This window comes from Microtus oregoni, unplaced genomic scaffold (assembly GCF_018167655.1).
Source record: "Microtus oregoni isolate MIOR12 unplaced genomic scaffold, Mior012 000002F_ref0000024, whole genome shotgun sequence".
In the NCBI taxonomy this organism is placed as follows: Eukaryota; Metazoa; Chordata; class Mammalia; order Rodentia; family Cricetidae; genus Microtus; species Microtus oregoni.
In genome coordinates, this window is record NW_024543061.1 from 54,576,842 (window position 1) to 54,596,330 (window position 19,489).

The 19,489-nt window shown below is 48.6% G+C and overlaps 1 protein-coding gene across 1 annotated transcript in view; it reads left to right on the forward strand.

Annotated features, from left to right (window-relative positions):
- The window catches only part of Irak2 (interleukin 1 receptor associated kinase 2), a 53,191-nt gene extending 34,999 nt beyond the window's left edge, over window positions 1–18,192 (forward strand). Inside the window, exons 7-13 of the mRNA XM_041635347.1 lie at window positions 847–961; window positions 1,648–1,757; window positions 4,216–4,411; window positions 8,735–8,797; window positions 12,586–12,786; window positions 14,564–14,852; window positions 17,085–18,192. Of these exons, the coding sequence (XP_041491281.1) occupies window positions 847–961; window positions 1,648–1,757; window positions 4,216–4,411; window positions 8,735–8,797; window positions 12,586–12,786; window positions 14,564–14,852; window positions 17,085–17,197 (1,087 nt within the window). The 3' untranslated portion in view covers window positions 17,198–18,192. The remainder of the gene's footprint in view (window positions 1–846; window positions 962–1,647; window positions 1,758–4,215; window positions 4,412–8,734; window positions 8,798–12,585; window positions 12,787–14,563; window positions 14,853–17,084) is intronic.
- The last annotated feature ends 1,297 nt before the right edge of the window (window positions 18,193–19,489 follow it).

The following is a 19,489-nucleotide window of genomic DNA, read 5'->3' on the forward strand; positions in this document are numbered from 1 at the left end:
CTGCCCTGGAACTCACTATGTAGATCAGGCTAGCCTCAACTCACAGAGATCCTCCTGCCTCTCCTTCTGAGTGCTGGGATTAAAGTCTTACACCATCACACCCAGCTAGATATTTCTCTCATCATGCATATGAAAGACCACACAAATGTGTAACATGTATGCACTTATTTTGTGGAAACCAGGTATGTAGTTATGCCCTTTCTTCAACTCTGTGCTTTCCTGGATTGGTGGTTACTCCTTCGTTGTTGGTTTAGTAGCCCAGGCTTTCCCAGGTTAAAGGGAATGCTCAGCTCACTTGAGGCCAGGTGACCCCTGCCTTGTGGTACTCAGCAGACAGGCTGCAAATGACTAGCTAATGAGACAGGGAGGCAGCAAGATCTGACACAAGGCCGCCTGCAGTTGTCCTGCGAGGTGGGCTGGGCTGTGACCGTGAGGAGGACGTGGAAAACTGTGTGTAACAGTGCATGGTGATTCATGAGGCCAGAGGTTTCTGGGAGGCAGGAAAGAAGCGTCCTTTGCCCAGATAGACATGTGGAGCCTGAGATGTGGTTGGAGTCCTGAGAAAAGCCAGGAGGAGAGAGATGACTCAGACACGGGGAATCCCCAAGTTAAATCAACCTGAGGCGGTTGCGGTGGCCTCTAGCAAGTTCTTCATCCCTAAACTCATTTCCAAAAGTGGAGTGAGGATGGGGCCAGACTGCATAGCAGGGAAGTAGGGTGAGGCTATCTGGGATCAGAGCCTGCGGCACCTGGGATGCGGCTGGTGGCCTGGGATGGGACGGGAGGGTCTGCCTTTGACTCTTGCTCTTTGATGCCTGACTCTACATGCCTGGGTGCTGGGTTCAGATGCTGCCACCCCAATGTCTTACCTCTGCTGGGCTTCTGCACTGGAAGACGGTTCCACAGCCTCATCTACCCCTACATGGCAAATGGCTCTCTGCAGGACAGACTCCAGGCTAAGGTAAATAACTGGGTCATGGGTTGTGGTCAGATAATGGAGCAGATGGCTCCTGCCTAGGGGTCGGAAGGACTTAGAAGAGTGTTTGTTACCTTTCTTGAACGATTATACAATTCTCAATACAGACATCAATGCATCCTTTATTTTAATTTTTATTTATGGTAAGTTTTTGAGACAGGTCACACCAGTAGACAGGCTAGCCTCAAACTTGCTATGACCTTGAACTTCTGATCCTCCTGCCTCTATATCCTGAGTGCTAGGTTTGCAGACACATGCTACCATGTCTGTTTTATGCAATGCTGGGGAATCAAACCCAGGACTTTGTGAATGGTAGCGGACAGTCTATGACTTAGCTACATCCCCAGCTACTTCTTCCTCCTCCTTTTGGTGCCAAGATCAAATCTAGGACACTGTACATTCAAGGCAGGTACTCCACCCCTGAGCTTACTTCCAAACCTTCACATCTGTTTCACCCGAGGCAGCTGAGGCTCAGAGGCCTTGTCTCTCTTTCCCAAAGCCACATAGTTCACAGGCATCTGAACTTGGATTTACAAGTCAATGTATTCAACAAAAATACCATCACGTCAAACCAGTACCTCATGCTGACTGAGCCCTGTGACCAAGGGTGGCTTCTAAGGACTTTAGAATGGTGCAGGAGTGACTCTTTCTGTTCCTTGCCCTTTTCTCAGGGTGACTCAGACCTGCTGCCCTGGCCCCAGCGTGCCAGCATCTGCTCAGGGCTGCTTCTGGCTGTTGAATACCTGCATAGCCTGGACATCATCCATAGCAATGTCAAGAGGTAAGCTAGGCCTGCCTACCCCTCCAGCCCTGCCTTCGAGAACGAGGCCAGCCTCTGTTCTGACTTCCTCTCTCTCTCATCTCTCTCTCTCCTCTCCTCTGCACCCCCTCCATTGGGGACCTTAGCTCTCTCCTTAGGCCCTCAAAAGCCAGTACTTCTGAGGGGTGCTCTCTGTTCCCACCCAGCATGTGAAGCTGCCGCTGTCTGCGGTCTTTCTGAGCCAGTGTCCCTGCAGGCCACAGCACCCTAAACGTTCACACTCCAGCTGGGAGCTTTGCCAGCCTCAGGATCTGAGCTCCCCGTTTAAGCTTTTCTCAGTACCCGCCTTGCCTGTGTCTGTTGATGATGGGTCTTGTCAGGGAGGCTTCTTGTCCCCAACACTTTGGTTAAAGGGAGCGCTCAACTCACTTGAAGCCAGCTCACCCCTGCCTCATGGTACTCTGCAGACAGGCGGCAAATGACTAGTTAATGAGGCAGGGAGGCAGCAAGATCTGACACAAGGCCGCCTGCAGTTGTCCTGCGAGGTGGGCTGGGCTGTGACCGTGAGAAGGACTGTGTGTAACAGTGCATGGCGATTCATGAGGCCAGAGGTTTATTGGATGTCCAAGAGGAAGTAGTGTGGGAGAGATTCCAGAAGTGCCCAAAACATTTAGGAGAACCAGCCACCCTATGACCATAGATAGGCCTTGCAGCTGGTTCACCAAGGTTCCTCCCGCATGTGCCATGAAGATGCTCTCCTCTCCTGAATTTTATCTGATGGCACTAGCACCTATGCTGAAATGGGCATGAGAGCTGGCCATGGACCCACTGCCCAGCTTGGCAGGTCTGCTGACTTCTGGCTTGTGTGTGTGTGTGTGTGTGTGTTGGGGATTGCACTCAGTATTGAACATGCCCTGTGTGCTCTGCCCCCCATCTGCATCCTGGCTCATCGGCAACTTCTTGCTTTCTTCTCACACAACTCCTCATGACTAGGAGGCCCTGACTCTCAGTTCCTCCTCTCCTTTCTCCCCGTATTTGATCACGGGAGGTGTCTCTCCATGTTGCAAGGCATCCATGGTTTGTCATGATTTCTTATTCTTTTTTTAAAAATATTTATTTATTTATTATGTATACAATATTCTTTCTGCATTGTGCCTGAAGGCCAGAAGAGGGCACCAGACCTCATTACAGATGGTTGTGAGCCACCATGTGGTTGCTGGAAATTGAACTCAGGACCTTTGGAAGAGCAGGCAATGCTCTTAACCTCTGAGCCATCTCTCCAGCCCCGTGATTTCTTATTCTTGCCCATGTTTACCGAAGTGCTCCTAATAGTAGATATTGGAGTTGCTGGCCACTATAAAAAAGATTTTTAAACATTTTTTTTTCTTTTTGACTTATTGAGACAAAGTCTTGCTGCAGAGCAGAGCTGGCCTGTAACTCCTGTGTAGCCTAGGCTGGCCTTGAACTTGTAGCTGTCTCAGTTTCCTGAGCATTGGGTTTAGAGGTAAAGTACCACCGTGCCTGGTCTGCTATCTTCTTTTTCAAATACTGTTTGGTGGGCCAGTGAGATGGGTCAGTAGGTAAAGATGCTTGCTGCCAAGCCTAAATTTGATCCCTGAATTTACTCTATATTGCGGAAGGAGAGCCAACTCCAGCAAGTTGTCCCTCTGAGCTCCCCTTGAAAGATGGAGTGCGTGCTCCCTTCCGCCAAATAAATGCAATAAAGCACTGCTAAGGTTAGTTCTGTGCCTGAAACTTAGCCTTTGGTCTCCACTCCCTGGGGAGCTCTTTCTCCGAATTAGCTCCCTCCAAGTAGAACCAGGTCAAAGGAGATTATCACTTCTCTTTGAAATGTAAAAGTGGGTACTTTCCCTACCACCTGAGCAGAGTGAGTGGAGAGGAGGCCAGAGCTTGTCCTGGGAACAGCTTCGTAGAGTCTAAGCCAGCATGAGCAGTGGGCTGGCCTGCTGTGCTGGCTGGGGCTGACATCTGTGGAGGGGTGGGAGTCTGCATCTCTCTGGCCACATTCCTGGGGCAACTAGGCTAATGTTCAAGTCTATTCCCACTTAGTGGAGTGAGTGGGTTTCCAAGGTCCTACCCATTTATCGCTGGCGGTTTTATGTTGAGGGTCTTCTGTGACTACCTACCCCCCCCCCACACACACACCTTGCAGGACTGACACTGATCACTGCTAAATTGTTTGGCCAGGGGGCTGGAGAGATGGCTCAGTGGTTGGGAGCATTGCCTGCTCTTCCGGGGGTCCTGGGTTCAGTTCCCAGCGACCACATGGTGGCTCACAACCATCTGTAACGAGGTCTGGTGCCCTCTTCTGGCCTGCAGGCATATACACAGAGTATTGTATACATAATAAATAAATAAATATTTAAAAAATAAATAAATAAATTGTTTGGCCGGAGTGTCTCCACGGCAACCTCTTCGTCCCAAAGTTCAAAGGCTTTCTTCACTTGCTTTCCCACAGTGCCAACGTTTTGCTGGACCAACATCTTATCCCCAAACTGGCTCACCCGGTGGCTCACCCATGTCCTGCCGATAAAAAAACCAAATACACCGTCATGAAGACCCACCTGTTCCAGGCCTCGACTGCTTATCTGCCTGAAAGCTTCATCAGGGTGGGGCAGCTGACCAAGCAAGTGGACATCTTCAGCTGTGGAATTGTAAGGGTCTTCTCTGCATGGGGCTTGCGTGGAGGTGTAGTTGAGGCAGCCAGACTGTGACTCTAGGCCAGATCTGAGACAAAGCCTACTGTGGCATCTTTTTAAATCTTTTGTTTTAGTTGTTTTTAGATTATGGGTGCGCAGATGTGTGTGGGATGGGGTGAGATGGGGGGGGCTGTAGGTCAGGTGTCCTTCTCAGGTACTATCAACCTCCTTTGGTTCTGGGTCTTTCATTGGCTTATTGCTTACCAGTTAGGCTAGACAGTGGCCAGTGAACCCCGGGGACCCTCCTGTCTTTGTCTTCCCAAGTGCTGGGATTACAAGTGCATGCCTTAACACCTGGCATTTTTATGTGGTTTCTCAGGATCCGAACACAGGTCCTTATATTTGCAAAATGACCATTTCACTGACTGAGCTATGCCCCAAGTTTATCCCAGTTTTTCACTCTCCTTTTTTTTGGTGCTGGAGATAACTCCCAGGCCCCCAGTCATGCTAGACATGTGCTCTACCACTAAGCCATATTTCTCGTAAGTTATTTTTGTTGTTGTTGTTGTTGCAACGAGGTCTCACTCTATAGCCCAGGCTAGCTACTAATTTATAATCCTCCTGCCTCAGCCTTTAAGAAGCTGGAACTGGGGGCTGGAGAGATGACTCAGCGGTTAAGAGCACTGGCTGCTCTTCCAGAGGACCTGAGTTCAATTCCCAGCACCCAGATGGCAGCTCACAACTGTCTGTAACTTCAGTTCCAGGGCATCTGACCTGTTGTAATAGGAGCGGCGGGGCTGCGTCCCCAGCACCCCAGCCGCCTGCTAGCTTATGCCCCGAAATAATTACACGGACACTGTATTCTTTTAAACACTGCTTGGCCCATTATATCTAGCCTCTTCTCAGCTTGTAGCACCGAGGTGCGCTTACCGGGAAGATTCTAGCCTACGTCCATCCTGGGCCGGAGCTTTATCACATCTGCCTCAGAGAGCAGAGCTATCGCGTCTGCCCGGGAGAGGGGAGCATGGCATCTCTGAGCTCTTCCTCTTCCTCCCAGCATTCTGTTCTGTTTACTCTACCCACTTATGTTCTAACCAATAAAATGGGCCAAGGCAGTTTCTTTATTTTTTAACCAATGACCTTCCTCCATCACTGACCCTCACACCAATGAACATAAAATAATTAAAAAAAAAGTTTTTTAAAAAAAGAAGCTGGAACTGTAGGTGTGTGCCATTGGTCCTAACTTTTATGGTCTATTTTGTCTGGCTTCTGATAATCCTAGCATTTAGGGGATTGGGGCTGGAAGATAGCTTCTAGTTTTAGGCTAGTCTAGGCTACATAGTTAAGTTCTTGGTCAATTTGACCTTGTCTGAAAAACCCTTAAAGTAAAAACGGTGTAGACAGAAGCTGTATATGGTTGGTGAGTCTAGTACGTGCAGATATTATCTCTCAACTTTTTGATTCCCATCCACACTGCCGGCTTAGCCAACATTTCTTGCATCAGAGATCCACCTACCTCGGCCTCCCAAGTGCAGGGATTAAAGGCGAGTGCCTCCCCGCCCAGCTCAACACATCTTTCCAACATGCATTTATCATTCCTGTCATAGTCACGTCTGTAGTCAGTGTCCAGCTGCCTCTCCTGTGTACTTCCTGCTTCATGACTAGGTCCCAAGGGCTCGGAGCCCACCCAGCCTGATGGTCTGCTCAGTTTGTCTTGAGGACACTGACTCCTCTCCATGTCTGCAGGATGGGAGCATTCAAAGGGCTTAGTGGACACATAGGTTTGGGAGATACTGTTAAAAGCCAAGTAGGTTTTTCATTATAGTTAAGAGGAGCTTTTAACAGGATGGTGACCCTATGACCTGCATGACCCCATGACCTGGGTTGTAAACTCACCAGAGAATGCTATGCAGGCTTTCCTAGCTTCACTTGGCGGTGGAACCTTGATTTCTTGGTGTGTCTGTCTGCCGTGGTGTTCCACAGAATCCACTTGGGTAATGCTGCCTGAGAAACCCAGTCTGTTTGCCTGCAGCCACACTCTGGCCTCTGCACACAGGCCTTTGCCTCTGTCCTCCTCCCTGTCTTGAACTTTGTACTTCCTCTTCTTGACCACAGTCTCCTCTCTGTCCACATCTACCCCTGAAGCCCACACTCTCAGCTGGACCTCTGTGTATGAGATTCAGCTTCTGTCTGGCCCTGGCTGGCCTCTCGGCTGCCTCCCATCGTCTCCACAACCCCCTGCAATTCCCTGTGAGCACTTCAGTGAGGCAAGCGGCCCTACTTGAAGAACCAGTGGCTCTCTGGTAGGAGAGACAGGGGAACTTCCCAGAGAATCTAGGCAATTTAAAAAGACTATCTCAAAACAAACAAAACAGAATCAAACAAAAGGAAAAAGAAAAAAGCAAGTCAGAACAAACCAGTAGGGCAGACCTTTTAGCCACCAGGCAGTATGACCTAATCCAGTAAAATTTCAGTCATGTAACTCCTGCCTACTCCATGTCTGGACCTCAGTTTTACCTTCTGTAAAATGGGGTTAGTGGTGCGGATAGAGAGTGATCTAATTCGGATTATTGTGTCGGTTGGAGGGGCTCATTGGGGTGCAGAAACTTTTCACTGAATCAAACCAAATCAAACCGAATTAGGAAAAGCCCAGGTTTAATGGATACCAACACTTCTGGATGGCTTTCCAGCCCCCGCCCCCCCCCCCCCCCCCCAAGAGGAGATGGGGAAGGAAGACTAGAAAACCATGTGTTTTTTTTTAAATACCCTTTGGGAGGATCTTGAGCATCTCTGGGGAGGGGTCATCATTTGGTGGGCTCTCTCAGGGGTGGAGTCTGGACTGAGGCAGCTCCCAGGGGAGGGTGCTTGGGGTGGAATTTCCACCTGAACAGAGAGACTGTCTCAAATAAATAAATAAATAAATAAATAAGTGAAACTTCAAAAGAGAGTAATGGGTAATGAGATGCTGTGTATAAAAGGGTACTGTAGTACTAGTGCGTGTGTGTGCACGTGCGCGCGTGTGTGTGTGCGTGTGTGCAAACATGTACAGGTGTGCACATGCCACAGTGCGTGATGGGTCAGAAAACAACTATCGGAGTTGCTGCTTCTCTTCTGCCTCCTTTTGGGATCAAAATCAATGATCTGGCCTGCCTGCCACTGCCTCATCTTGCCCGCTCTATCTTAGTGGGTTTTGATTTTATTTTGTTTTTGTTGTTTGTTTGTTTTTTTGTGGGGTGTTGTTTGTTTGGGTAGCTTTGGCTGTACTGGAACTCATTCTGTAGATCAGGCTGGCGTCAATATCTCAGCGTTTTTATGGCCACTATGTAACCGTTGTCAGGGACTCGTTCCTTCTAGAACCACAGGGCTGAGACAGAGAAGGCGTTGTCCGGTCTATTGGATCGTTTCCCATCAGCTGATCCACTCCCCCTTCTGTTGTGGCACGCTGTGCTGCCCTCTGCTGGCCACCGCCAGTGTGCTCCTCATTGCCCTAGGAGCAGGGTCGCCTCAGTGGCCAGCGTCTGCTCTAACTGCTGCAGGAGGGTGCGGGAGAAGCTTGACACAGGCCAGCTGTTCACTCTGTAGCACAACTGCTCTACCACATGCAGAGTCAGGGCCCAGGTTTCAGTTCCCAGCCCTGAGCTCACCTCTTTTTTTTTTTTTTTTTTTTTGGTTTTTCGAGTGTCTCTGTGGTTTTGGAGCCTGTCCTGGAACTAGCTCTTGTAAACCAGGCTGGTTTCCAACTCACAGAGATCCGCCTGCCTCTGCCTCCCAAGTGCTGGGATTAAAGGCGTGCGCCACCACCGCCCGGCTCTGTGCTCACTTCTTGTGTCTTTACGTTGCCGAGAATCCTGTGAAAGGCAGGCTTGCTCTTCACACGGACACGGATCCCAGTTTTCCACTCGGGTGTCGCCTTGTATCAGCTCAGGGCTGCGCTCCTTTGTGAGAGAATTAAGTAGAAAACGAATCATGTTGGTGAGGCAGGAGGATCAGGAGCTCGAGGTCGTCCTCAGCTACAGAGTAAGTTCATGGCTGCCTGAGCTACAGAAGACCCTGTCTCATAAACAAAAGATGGGTCAGGATGGCTGAGTGGATAAAGGTACTGGCAGCCAGGTCCCAGTGGGACCCACATAGTGGAAGGAGAGAACCAGCGCCCACAGTTGCTCTTTAACCTTTACACAAATGCCATGGCATACGAAAACCAACACACACCCATACACTGTTGTTAAATAAATGTCATGATAAAAATAAAACAAAACAGAAGCCTCTGCCGTTGCCTAAATCTTCAACTGACTACGGGCATAGCAAGCTCACACTGACTCTGTGTTCTGGTCTATCCAGGTATTAGCTGAGGTTCTCACCGGTATCCCTGCGATGGACAAGGACCGCAGTCCAGTTTACCTGGTAAGACATCCAATCACGTCTGGTTGGTTGGCTGGTGTCATTGGGCACACGTCCTCCATGTGGGCGCAGGGCCTTGTTGACCCTGACTATGTGTGCGCAGCTGCCAAACCACACTCTATTCCTAGCTTTGTTCTTTTGTTTTCTTTCTTTTTTCTTCTTTTTTCCCCTCCCAGGGTAGTAAGGGGAGGTCTTACCTTGGAGCCTAGGCTGTTTTTGAATCCTTGGAGATCTTCTTGCCTCCGGTGTCTCTCAGTTGTAGGATACAGGCACGTGCCACGCACTCAGCTGCGGCCCTGCTAGTGAGCGTCTTCCGGCACAGCCTGCCTTCCTTTTTTTTTGGCGAGTCCTTGCATGTGCTAGTAAAGCTGTCGTCGTTCATCCCATGCAGACTGTGGGACGTGCTGTTTTGCTTGACTTCACTCACTGCTTTTTCCTTTTTCTAGTTTTCCTTCGAATTTCCTGGGAGTTGACTCTTGAAACCTGCCTAGGTTCATGGTTGAGTCTTCTGTCGAGAATGCTTTGTCAGGGCTCCCCACACTGTGAAGTCACTGCTGGCTCCAGATGAGACCTCTCTTCCCTGGAGGGTCAGGAGGTAGAGCTCCGTGAATAGCTTCTGGATGCCTTGTCTCTCTGTAAACCGCTCACTGCTTCAGCTGTGCTGATTTCCCCCTCCTTGAATGGCACCGCGTTTCCCCAAAGATAAATAGTGAAGAGGTTGTGCTTACACAAGGAACGGTGTCACAAGTGCCATGCTGGTCTTAGTGGTCTTTCTTTCCAGGTACTGAATCTTTGATGGTGTCAGGCATGTTTTGTTCTCAGATCCTGAAACACCTACTTGCTGGCTGGGAAAATGGAGGCACAGTGGGGCTTACTTTTTTATTTTACTTTTTATCTCCCTCTGAGATAAAATCTTGTTCTATCGCCCAGGCTGGCTTTGAATTCCTGGGCTCAAGCAATCCTCCTGCCTTAGCCTTCTGTGTAGCTGGAACCACAGGCCTGTGACACCATACCTTAGTTTTTTAAATCCATGGTGCTAGGGAACAGATGCGGGCATCACAAACACTAGGCAAGGGCTTGACCCCTGAGCTACATTCCCAGCCCTTGCTTTGCCTTTGAAGCAAACTTCACATCCCATGGCTGGTCCTCTGTCAGAACTGGTTTCTGAGTCTGTATGAAAGGTTGTATAAAGTGGCTAGTTACATTTACATTGAATGGATGCATTTTATTGAAAAGGCTACAAACAGGGTGGAGAGATGGCTCAGTGGTTAAGAACTCAAAATGTGGGCGGTGGTGGCTCACGCCTTTAATCTCAATACTTGGGAGGCAGAGGCAGGCAGATCTCTGTGAGTTCGAGGTCAGACTGATCTATAAGAGCTAGTTCCAGGACAGGCTCCAAAGCTACAGAGAAACCCTGTCTCAAAAAACCAACAAAAAAATCAGTTTAAGGGGCTGGAGAGATGGCTCAGGTGGTTAAAAGCACTGACTGCTCTTCCAGAGGTCCTGAGTTCAATTCCCAGCAATCATATGGTGGCTCATAACCATCTGTAATGAGATCTGGTGCTCTCGTCTGGCCTGCAGAGGTACATGCAGGCAGAACATTGTACACAAAATAAACAAATCTAAAAAAAAAAAAGAACTCAAAATGCTCTTTCAAAGGACCCAGGTTCAATTCCCAGCACCCACATGGCAGCTCACAGCTGTCTGTAACTCCAGTTCCAGGGGACCTGACACCCTTACACAGAGTAAGTGACTAGAATGGTCCAAGGGACAGAGACTTGGTAAAGGGTGCATGCTAGGCAGCGAAATCAAGCCTCACTATGTAGCTCAGGCTGTCCCTAAATTTACAGACCTCTTCCTCAGTCTCTATAGAGTGCTGGGTTTAGGTGTATGTAATCACACCCAGCTTTAGAATGCTGTGTATCTTAAAATATGTAATTATAAATATGTGCATATGAGCAGTGTTATGTGCAGTAACAATAATAAGCATACACTAATTTGATATGACAAATGTAGAGGTTGACTTTGAACTCCTGATTCTCTTGCCTCCACTTACTAAGTGTTAGAAGAGGCATACACCACCATTCCCTTTTCCTTTTCTTTTTGTTTGTTTGATTTTTCAAGACAGGGTTTCTTTGTAGCTTTGGAGCCTCTCCTGGAACTAGCTCTTGTAGACCAGGCTGGCCTCGAACTCACAGAGATCCGCCTGCCTCTGCCTCCCGAGTGCTGGGATTAAAGGCGTGTGTGCCACCCCTGCCACGTTCTATTCCCTCTTTATCTGGCTTTGAACCTGCTGCGTGAGCAGTGTACCAACTGAGCTGCTGCCCTGGCCTGGTAAATGAGCTTGCGTTCTCCGCTGTCACTGCTGATTCTTCCTCCTGCTCCTTTGCAGTGATGTCATTCCTCGCACTCTTTGCCATTAGTCCTGAGCAGCAACCTCTCATAGTTTTTATTTTAGCTTTTTCTTTTCACATCTTTCTTGGTGAGATGTGTCAAATGCCTTTTGAAAAAGGCGCCTCAGCTTCTTATGGTTCTGTTTTGCTTCTGTGAGTGCTTCCAGCCCCTCCACCTGGGCTCCCAGTTCTCGCCTTCATTTTGGTTCTCTTGAAGAAGCTGCTTCCAATTCGCAGTGCCTGTGACTTCAATTTCCCCAGTCAAGGGTGACCTTCAGGGCCTGCAGTTTTCTGTCCCCTTTCACTGAGAGATTTACAGGCACCTTGGTACCAGCAGAAGCAAAAAGGATCCGTGTACATGTTAATGTGACTAATTTATGAGACTGTAGAGATGGCAGCTAAGAGCACTGGTGACTCTTCCAGAGGACCCGAGTTCAGATCCCAGCACTTGTGGCCGGTGGCTCACAGCCACCTGTGACTCCAGCTGCAGAGGAGCTGATGCCCTCTTTTGGCCTCTGCAGGCACTCATACACATGGTAGGCACACTGTCTCAAACACATGCACACACACACACACACACACACACACACACACACACATAAGTAAAAGCAAATCTTTAAAAAAAGAGATTAAATTGGGGCTGGAGAGATGGCTTGGTGCTTAATAATGCATTCCCCACTCTTTCATAAGACCTGAGTTTGGTTCCTAGAATCCTCACCCAGGGGCTTTCAGCCTTGACCCTGTAACTCCAGCTCCAGAGGATCTGACACCCTCTTCTGGCCATACGTACACACCCACATACAGACACAGGCACATATGCCTACAAATAAATAAAAATAAAATCTTTTTGTTGTTGTTTTGTTCTTTTGAGACAGGATTTTTCTGTGTAGTGCTGGCTGTCCCGGAACTCACTTTGTAGACCAGGCTGACCTTGAAGTCAGAGATCTTGCTACCTCTGTCTCTTGAGTCCTGGGATCAAAGGAAGGTTCTACCATTGCCCAGCAAAATATTAAATCTTTCAAAAAATATTAAATTATAAGTGCTGGGCATGTGGTAAGGGCTATGCAAATGTTGGCTGTTAGTAGTCACTGTGCATATATTAATCAAATGGAAGACATTTATTGGAAATGGGCTATTGATTTTTTTCCCATCCGTCACACTTAGTACTTTAGGCCCATTATTGGATTTGTATTGTGTTACACCCAGGAGTAGGCATTTCATGGTCTCATTTTCTATGGAGTCGCTGAATCTGGACGGGCAAAGCCATTTCAGATGAGCTGTAAATGTCACAGAGCAAGTCCTTGGGTGCTGAACTTGCTTGGGGACGTCACATTTCTTTTTAAGACATCTTGCCACACCTGGCATCTCACCTGGGTTTCCTCATTCTCCTTCCAACAGAAGGATTTGCTTCTTAGTGAGATTCCCAGCAGCACTGCCTCGCTCTGCTCCAGGAAGACGGGGCTGGGGAAGGAGGTGGTGAAAGAGATCTGCCGGAAGCACGTGGAGAGGAGGGCAGGGCTGCTGCCTGAGGCCTGTGCCGAAGCCTGGGCCACGGCTGTGTGTCTCTGCTTGCGAAGGCGCAACGCCAGCCTGGAGGAGGTGAGCTCTCATCTGCCTACTGCCTTACCGAGGGAGACTCACACACTGGTGATGCAATAAGTCACGTTTAGACTTGGTTGTTCTCAGCAGAACCTGCTGGGGCCAGGTCAGCAATCAGGATTGCTGTGTGGGTCATGGGGGACCCTAAGAGTGGCTGTCTGACTGGGCTGCAGGGGGTGCAGGACAGGGCCTCTCATGGGAGTCAGTCTCTTCCTGTCAGCCTGCTATCGCTCCCCATGTGTCACTGGCCCTGTGGCTTTTCCTCCACCCTCTTGGAGAGGATGACTTGGAGTGGCCTAGGGGCTCCTAAGCTGGGCTGTAATAAGTGCCCAAAGGTCTCTCACTAACCACAAAGGACATATCCACCTGAGCAATCCATTGCTGTCCTGCTGCCCTGTGTTCCTGCTCTCTGCACAGGAGAGGTCCGTGTGGTGAGCACCAGGATGGTGTAGGGTGGGACTCACTGTGTTGAGCCTGACCAGGAACTGATGCTTAAGCACTTACTGAACAGTCCAAGAGGAAGGCCCCAGGCTGAGGGAGAGGCTGTCACGTCTTTAGGTCTGGGAGAGAAGTACAAGTGGTTGAGGCATAAATTCTCTGGGCAGAGTGGCTTGTCATGAGGTTGGTGAGGAAAAGAGGCTGGAGTTAGAGGGCCCTGGAGGTACAGGGGGATTTTTCAGGTCCCTGGGACTCAGCAGGAACAGCATGTAATCATATAATCAGACATTCTAAGCAGGCCTCCCCTTCAGCCGCACACTTTCAAACCTCCAGCTAGTTATTCACTCCGCCAGTGGTCCAGTGTGTCAACTAAGACTTGGGTTGACACCACACATTGGTCTAAGTGAGATAGGCATTTGCTGCCTTTAGGTGAGTGGTTCGGATGCAGGTAGCCAGCCCTGCAGTGGCAGTAGCGTAGTACTAGGGTTGTGTTAGCTACATAGCTTCCATTTCAGGGTTCACGATGGTAACTGTCTCTAGCCTGTTGCTCAATCCGTTCTATCATATGGATCCTGGGCCTCAAACTCAGATTGTCAGCCTTGGCAGCAGGCGCTACTGAGCTGTCTCACCAGCCTACACACTGACTTTTTTTACTTTTTTATTTTTGTTTTTCGAGGCAGGGTTTCTCTGGGTAACGGCCCTAGCTGCCCTGGAACTAGCTCTGTAGACCAGGATGGCCTTGAACTCACAGAGATCTGCTTGCCTCTGCCTCTCAAGTGCTGGGATTAAAGACGTGCACCACCATCGCCTGGCAACACACTGAATTCTTTTCAAGTCACCAAGGAAATGCAATTTTCTTACTAAGGGTGTGTACAGTGAGCTGTAGAGCATATCAGTAATCCCAACTACCCGGGATGCTGAAGCAGAAGAACCACAAGTTTAAGACCAGTTTGGGCTGCAGATTGAATTTCAGGTGTGGAGGCAGTTTAATGAGCTCCTAGATCTCGTTTGTAAGAAGACAAATGAGAAGGCCCGGGATGGAGCTCCATGTTGCGTGTTTGCCTAGAGTGCACACCCAAGGCTCTGCATTCAACTCAAGGTCTTATAGATACATGCAGAAACCTGCCCACACCTGACCAGAAGAATGGGGTGCGGTAATTGGGCCACCTGAGTTCACACACTCACCTGTGGCTCTGGGTGCTGGGGTCAAGTTCAGATCTCTTTAAGGAAGGTTGCTGTTCTTCCCACCACATTGGACATTTGATTATAATGCCCAGGAGACCAAGTGCTGGCTCTGGTTTTAATTCGAGTTCCCGTCTTGTCTGTCTCCTCCCCCAAGGCACAAGTCTCCATGGCTGGGGTGGAGGAGCAGCTCCGAGGTCAGCCATCCCTCCCCTGGAGCAGGGTTTCTGAGGCCACAGGCTTGTCTTCCAATACACCAGAGGAAACAGATGACGTTGACAATTCCAGCCTGAGTGTCTCCTCTTCTGTGATGGGGACATCCTGTGCAAGGGTTGCCTCCTCTTCGCTCTCCAGGGAAGATGGATTAGCACAGCCGTCGACCAGTGTGAGACCAGAGGCTGACTCCTCCTCAGAGGTCTGCACAGGCCCACAGCCACCTCAGGATGGTAAGCTTAGAAGTATGAGGTAGCCACGCGTAATCACCCCTGTGACCCTCCCTTGGGCCATCCCTCCCTGCTTCTCATTCATGGCTCTGTTTAGTTATTCAGCATTCATAGCTCAGGGGTCACACAAAGAGGAAGCCCTGTTCACCAGTGACCGTTTATTTCTGTCTGCTCATTGACCTCTTAATTCTTTCACACCTTCATCTCTATATTGCACCCTGGTCATAGCTCCTGCACGTCCTCTGCGTGGCCTCCCTCATTCTTGATCCGCTGGGACCACTGCGTGGCCCCCCTCATTCTTGATCCGCTGGGACCACTGTGTGGCCTCCCTCATTCTTGATCTGCTGGGACCACTGTGTGGCCTCCCTCATTCTTGATCCGCTGGGACCACTGTGTGGCCTCCCTCATTCTTGATCTGCTGGGACCACCACGTGGCCTCCCCCATTCTTGATCCGCTTTGGCTTCTGGCTCACTAGTTCTTCCTCCAGGATCCAGAGAGCGTGATATTTATTGGTTTTAAAATTTAAAATATTATGTGTATGGTATTCTGTCTCTATGTGTGTCTGTGCAGTACATATGGACATCACCTGAGGAGGTCAGACACCCTGGAACTGGAGTTCCAGATGGTTGTGAGATGCCATGTGGGTGCTGGGAATCAACCCGAGTCCTTTGGAAGAGCAAGCAGCATGGGCTCTTAACTGCTAAGCCATCTCCCCAGGTTTTAATTTTAATGTATTTATGTATACTTTTTTTTTTGTTACTGGAGACTGGATATAAGGCCTCATGAGTAAAGGCAAATGAGTATCCTACCACTGAGCTATATCCCCAGTCTTAGAGTTCTTTTTAGTTTTTGTTTTTTAAATTTTGAGACGATGTTTCATGTAGCCAGGATAAGGTGAACTTTCCTACATAGCGGAGGATGACCTTGAACTCTTGAGCCTCCTGCCCTCACCTTCCAAATGCTGGGATCACAGCGCTGGTGAGATGGCCAGTAGGTAGAGCACTTGCTTCGAAGCCTGACTACCTGGGTTTGATCCCAGTTCATTACATGGTAGAAGGAGAAAATTGATGCCTGCAAAGTTGTCTTTTGACCTCCACAAACACACCCTGTCTTGCATGCACTTGCCCATGTGTTCGGCATGGTAAAGAACTTGCTGTATAAGCCTGTCAGCTTGAGTTCCATCTCTGGAACCAGTAACGGAAAGAGAGGACAGACTCCCTCCAGAGAGCTGTTCTCTGACCTCCTCGTGTATTTAGTGACACACACACACACACACACACACACACACACACAGCTGTTCTCTGACTTCATGTATTCAATGATACACACACACACACACACACACACACAGCTGTTCTCTGACTTCATGTATTCAATGATACACACACACACACACACACACACACAGAGCTGTTCTCTGACCTCATGTATTCAGTGATACACACACACAACATACACACACACACACACACACACACACACACACAGAGCTGTTCTCTGACCTCCTCGTGTATTCAGTGACACACACACACACAGCTGTTCTTTGACCTTCTTGTATTCAGTGGTACAAACACATACACACACACAGCAAAATAAAAAATATTAAATAAGTTGAGACAGAGTTTCTCCTGCACTATCTGGTGAAACCCTGTCTCAATTTATTTATCTTGGGATTGCAGGTATGTGCCACCATGCCCTGCTAGAGTGGTTTACAAAAATACACTGTATAGCTCATACCCATGGTATTTAAAAACACTTCCTTGGGGTCAGCAGGGCCTTGTGTAGTCCCTCTTGCCTGCCTCTTCTTCTTTGCCAATTGCTTCTGAAGACTCCTTCCATCACTGCACTTTGGTCCCAATATGCCAGGCTTCCTAGTGAAATAAAAGTTGAAGCCTTTTTGATGAAGAGTCACCATGCCTTATACACATGCCTCACTGGTAGCTGGGTTTTCACTACTTCTTTGGGGAAGAAGGAGATTTAGAAACAGCTGTGGTATTGTTGACTCTCACCTCTCCCCTATCTGTGGAGGGACACAGGAGCCTCTCTGTGGCAAGGGTGTGTATGTGTGGTGGGGGTTGGGGAGTTTGGGGGCTTATGGTGTGTGTGCAGACTTCCTGCAAAGGCAGATGCCATGATATGCTGCTTGCATTTGGGACCTGATCACAAACTTGATAAAAATTTTAATAGCAACACTTGTTGAAGCTGCACTTTTTCTTCTTTCTGTTGAACTTCAGCTACAGAAACTTCATGGAAAATTGAGATCAATGAGGCCAAAAGGAAACTGATGGAAAACATCCTACTCTACAAAGAGGAGAAGCTGGACAGCGTGGAGCTTTTTGGACCCTGATGACCAGAGCAGAGCTGAGGACTCTTATCCTCAACTGAATAGACTATTGTCCAGTCAAGGAAGAGGTCTTTGGCAGCCTAAGGTCTGTCAAGACCCATACAACCCAAATGCCAGCCTGGACAGAGGGAAACCTGTTTTCATCAGTGTTGAGTTGTAGGGAGAGAGGGCAGGGGACCTCAGCTTACACCAAACTCCAGGAAATGCTCTTCCTTTCTGAGACTTCTGAGAGGTCTAGGAAGTGGAGCGCCTGGCATGTGACCCAAGGATTTGCGTGGTTTTATGGTTCTAGGAAGTCCATGTTAATTAAGTACCATCCCAGCAGCGGCTGTTGTCTCAGCAGCTCTCACTCCTCCACAACCGACAAGAGCAATCCTGCAGCACCCATGGTGATTTCCAGAGTTATCACCTGTCAGTCGTGTCTGCAGACAGCTTTCTGCAAACCTCCATTTCCTAAAAGACCTCCAGCTGGTGTCTCAGTGAAATTCTTGACTCATCTCTCAAGTTCAAGATTACCAAAGCAAGGCACTTGGCAAAGGACTTAGCAGGCTTTCTGCGTCTTCAGTTGTGTAATACCCTGGTATTTATGAACCGCTTGCTGTGCCCCTTCATCCTCCCATAACGCCAATGCCCAGTTTTGTTTTGTTTTTTTAATGGAGGCTCCAGGATTGTGTGTTATTTATAGATGGGTGAAGACTCATGAAAACTAGTCTCATGTTTAATTCTGCTGCTAGCTAAGTCAGTCACTCAGTGTGTGGGAAGTCAGAGTCCTTGTACGGTAACCCCTGCCCTATTCTCCCTGCCTCAGCTCTTGGGAGGAAAGGTGCTAGGGACGTACTTTGGAAAGTGCATCTGTCCTGTTTTATAAAATAAATAGAAGGTATTAACTTCATGTTTCTGCCATGTAGGAAATGTTGATGCCATGGATATACTTTTGAAAAAAGTCACGTTGCAAGCCCTTTTGTGAAATAAAGCTCTTTCTAATTCACTATTTAAAATAATTCCACAATAGTGACCTTTTTTTTTTTTTTGGTTTTTCGAGACAGGGTTTCTCTGTGGCTTTGGAGCCTGTCCTGGAACTAGCTCTGTAGACCAGGCTGGTCTCGAACTCACAGAGATCCGCCTGCCTCTGCCTCCCAAGTGCTGGGATTAAAGGCATGCGCCACCACCGCCCGGCTGTGCGTGCATTTCTGTGTGTGGATATGGCATGCACACCACCATGTGCTTGTGGAACTCAAGAGGACGACTTCAGCTGTCAATCCTTCTTCCTCAATGTTTGCTGTTCCTCTGTTTCTTACACAAGGCTAGCTGGCCCATTTCCGTGTAGGTGCGCTTTGATTATATACACCCCTGCTACACACCCAGCTTCTGTGTGGGTCCTGGTATCTGAACTCAAGACCTCATGTATTAACTGAGGTTTTCTGTCCTGCCTAGGCCTGCAGCCCTTAAATCCCAAAGAATTACTCAGAGGTCTACATTATTTATAAACTGATTGGCCTAGTATCTCAGGTTTCTTATTAACTCTTATAATTTACATTAGCCTGTAATTCTTGTCTGTGTTAGCCACATGGCTTGGTACCTTTTTCGGCGAGGCAGTCACATCTTGTGTTCTCTGCATCTGGGTCATGACTCCTGACTGGAATTTTCCTCTTCCCATAATTCTTGTTGCCCCGCCTCTACTTCCTGCCTGGCTACTTGTTTAAACAAGTACAAGAAACAAATCTTCACAGGTCAAACTATAGTCCCGCAGCACTCATGGTGTGGCAAGTGCTCTTATCCACATAGTAGACTTAGGATATTGTCATTTCAGGATGGGTTCCATCATCAGTGCCTCCACCATAGTGGGGATGAGGTGTTTGTATAACCTGTGGATTTTACTGTTACAAATAGTGATGGCTTCTGGGATGGCTAACCTTCACTGTCAACGTGGTTTGCAATCACTTAGGAGAGAGATGTGCTTCTGGTTGTGACTATAAGGGTGTGTACAGAGACAGTTGACTGAGGAAGAAGACTCTCATTCTGAGAATGGGAGGCACGATTCCATGGGCTTGGGGTCCTGCCAGCTGAGTGCCTAGAGCCTCACGTTCTTGCCACCAAAGCTGCGAGTTGTCCTGGAATGTTGGACTGTACCTTAACTAGTAAGACAAACTCCTCCTCCCTTGTCTTTTCTTTCTTTTTATGGAGGGTGGGGGAAGAGCTTCGAGACAGAGTTTCTCTGTTGCTTTGTAGCCTGTCCTGGAACTCGTAGACCTGAACTCAGAGAGATCTGCCTGCCTCTGCCTCCAAAATTCTGGG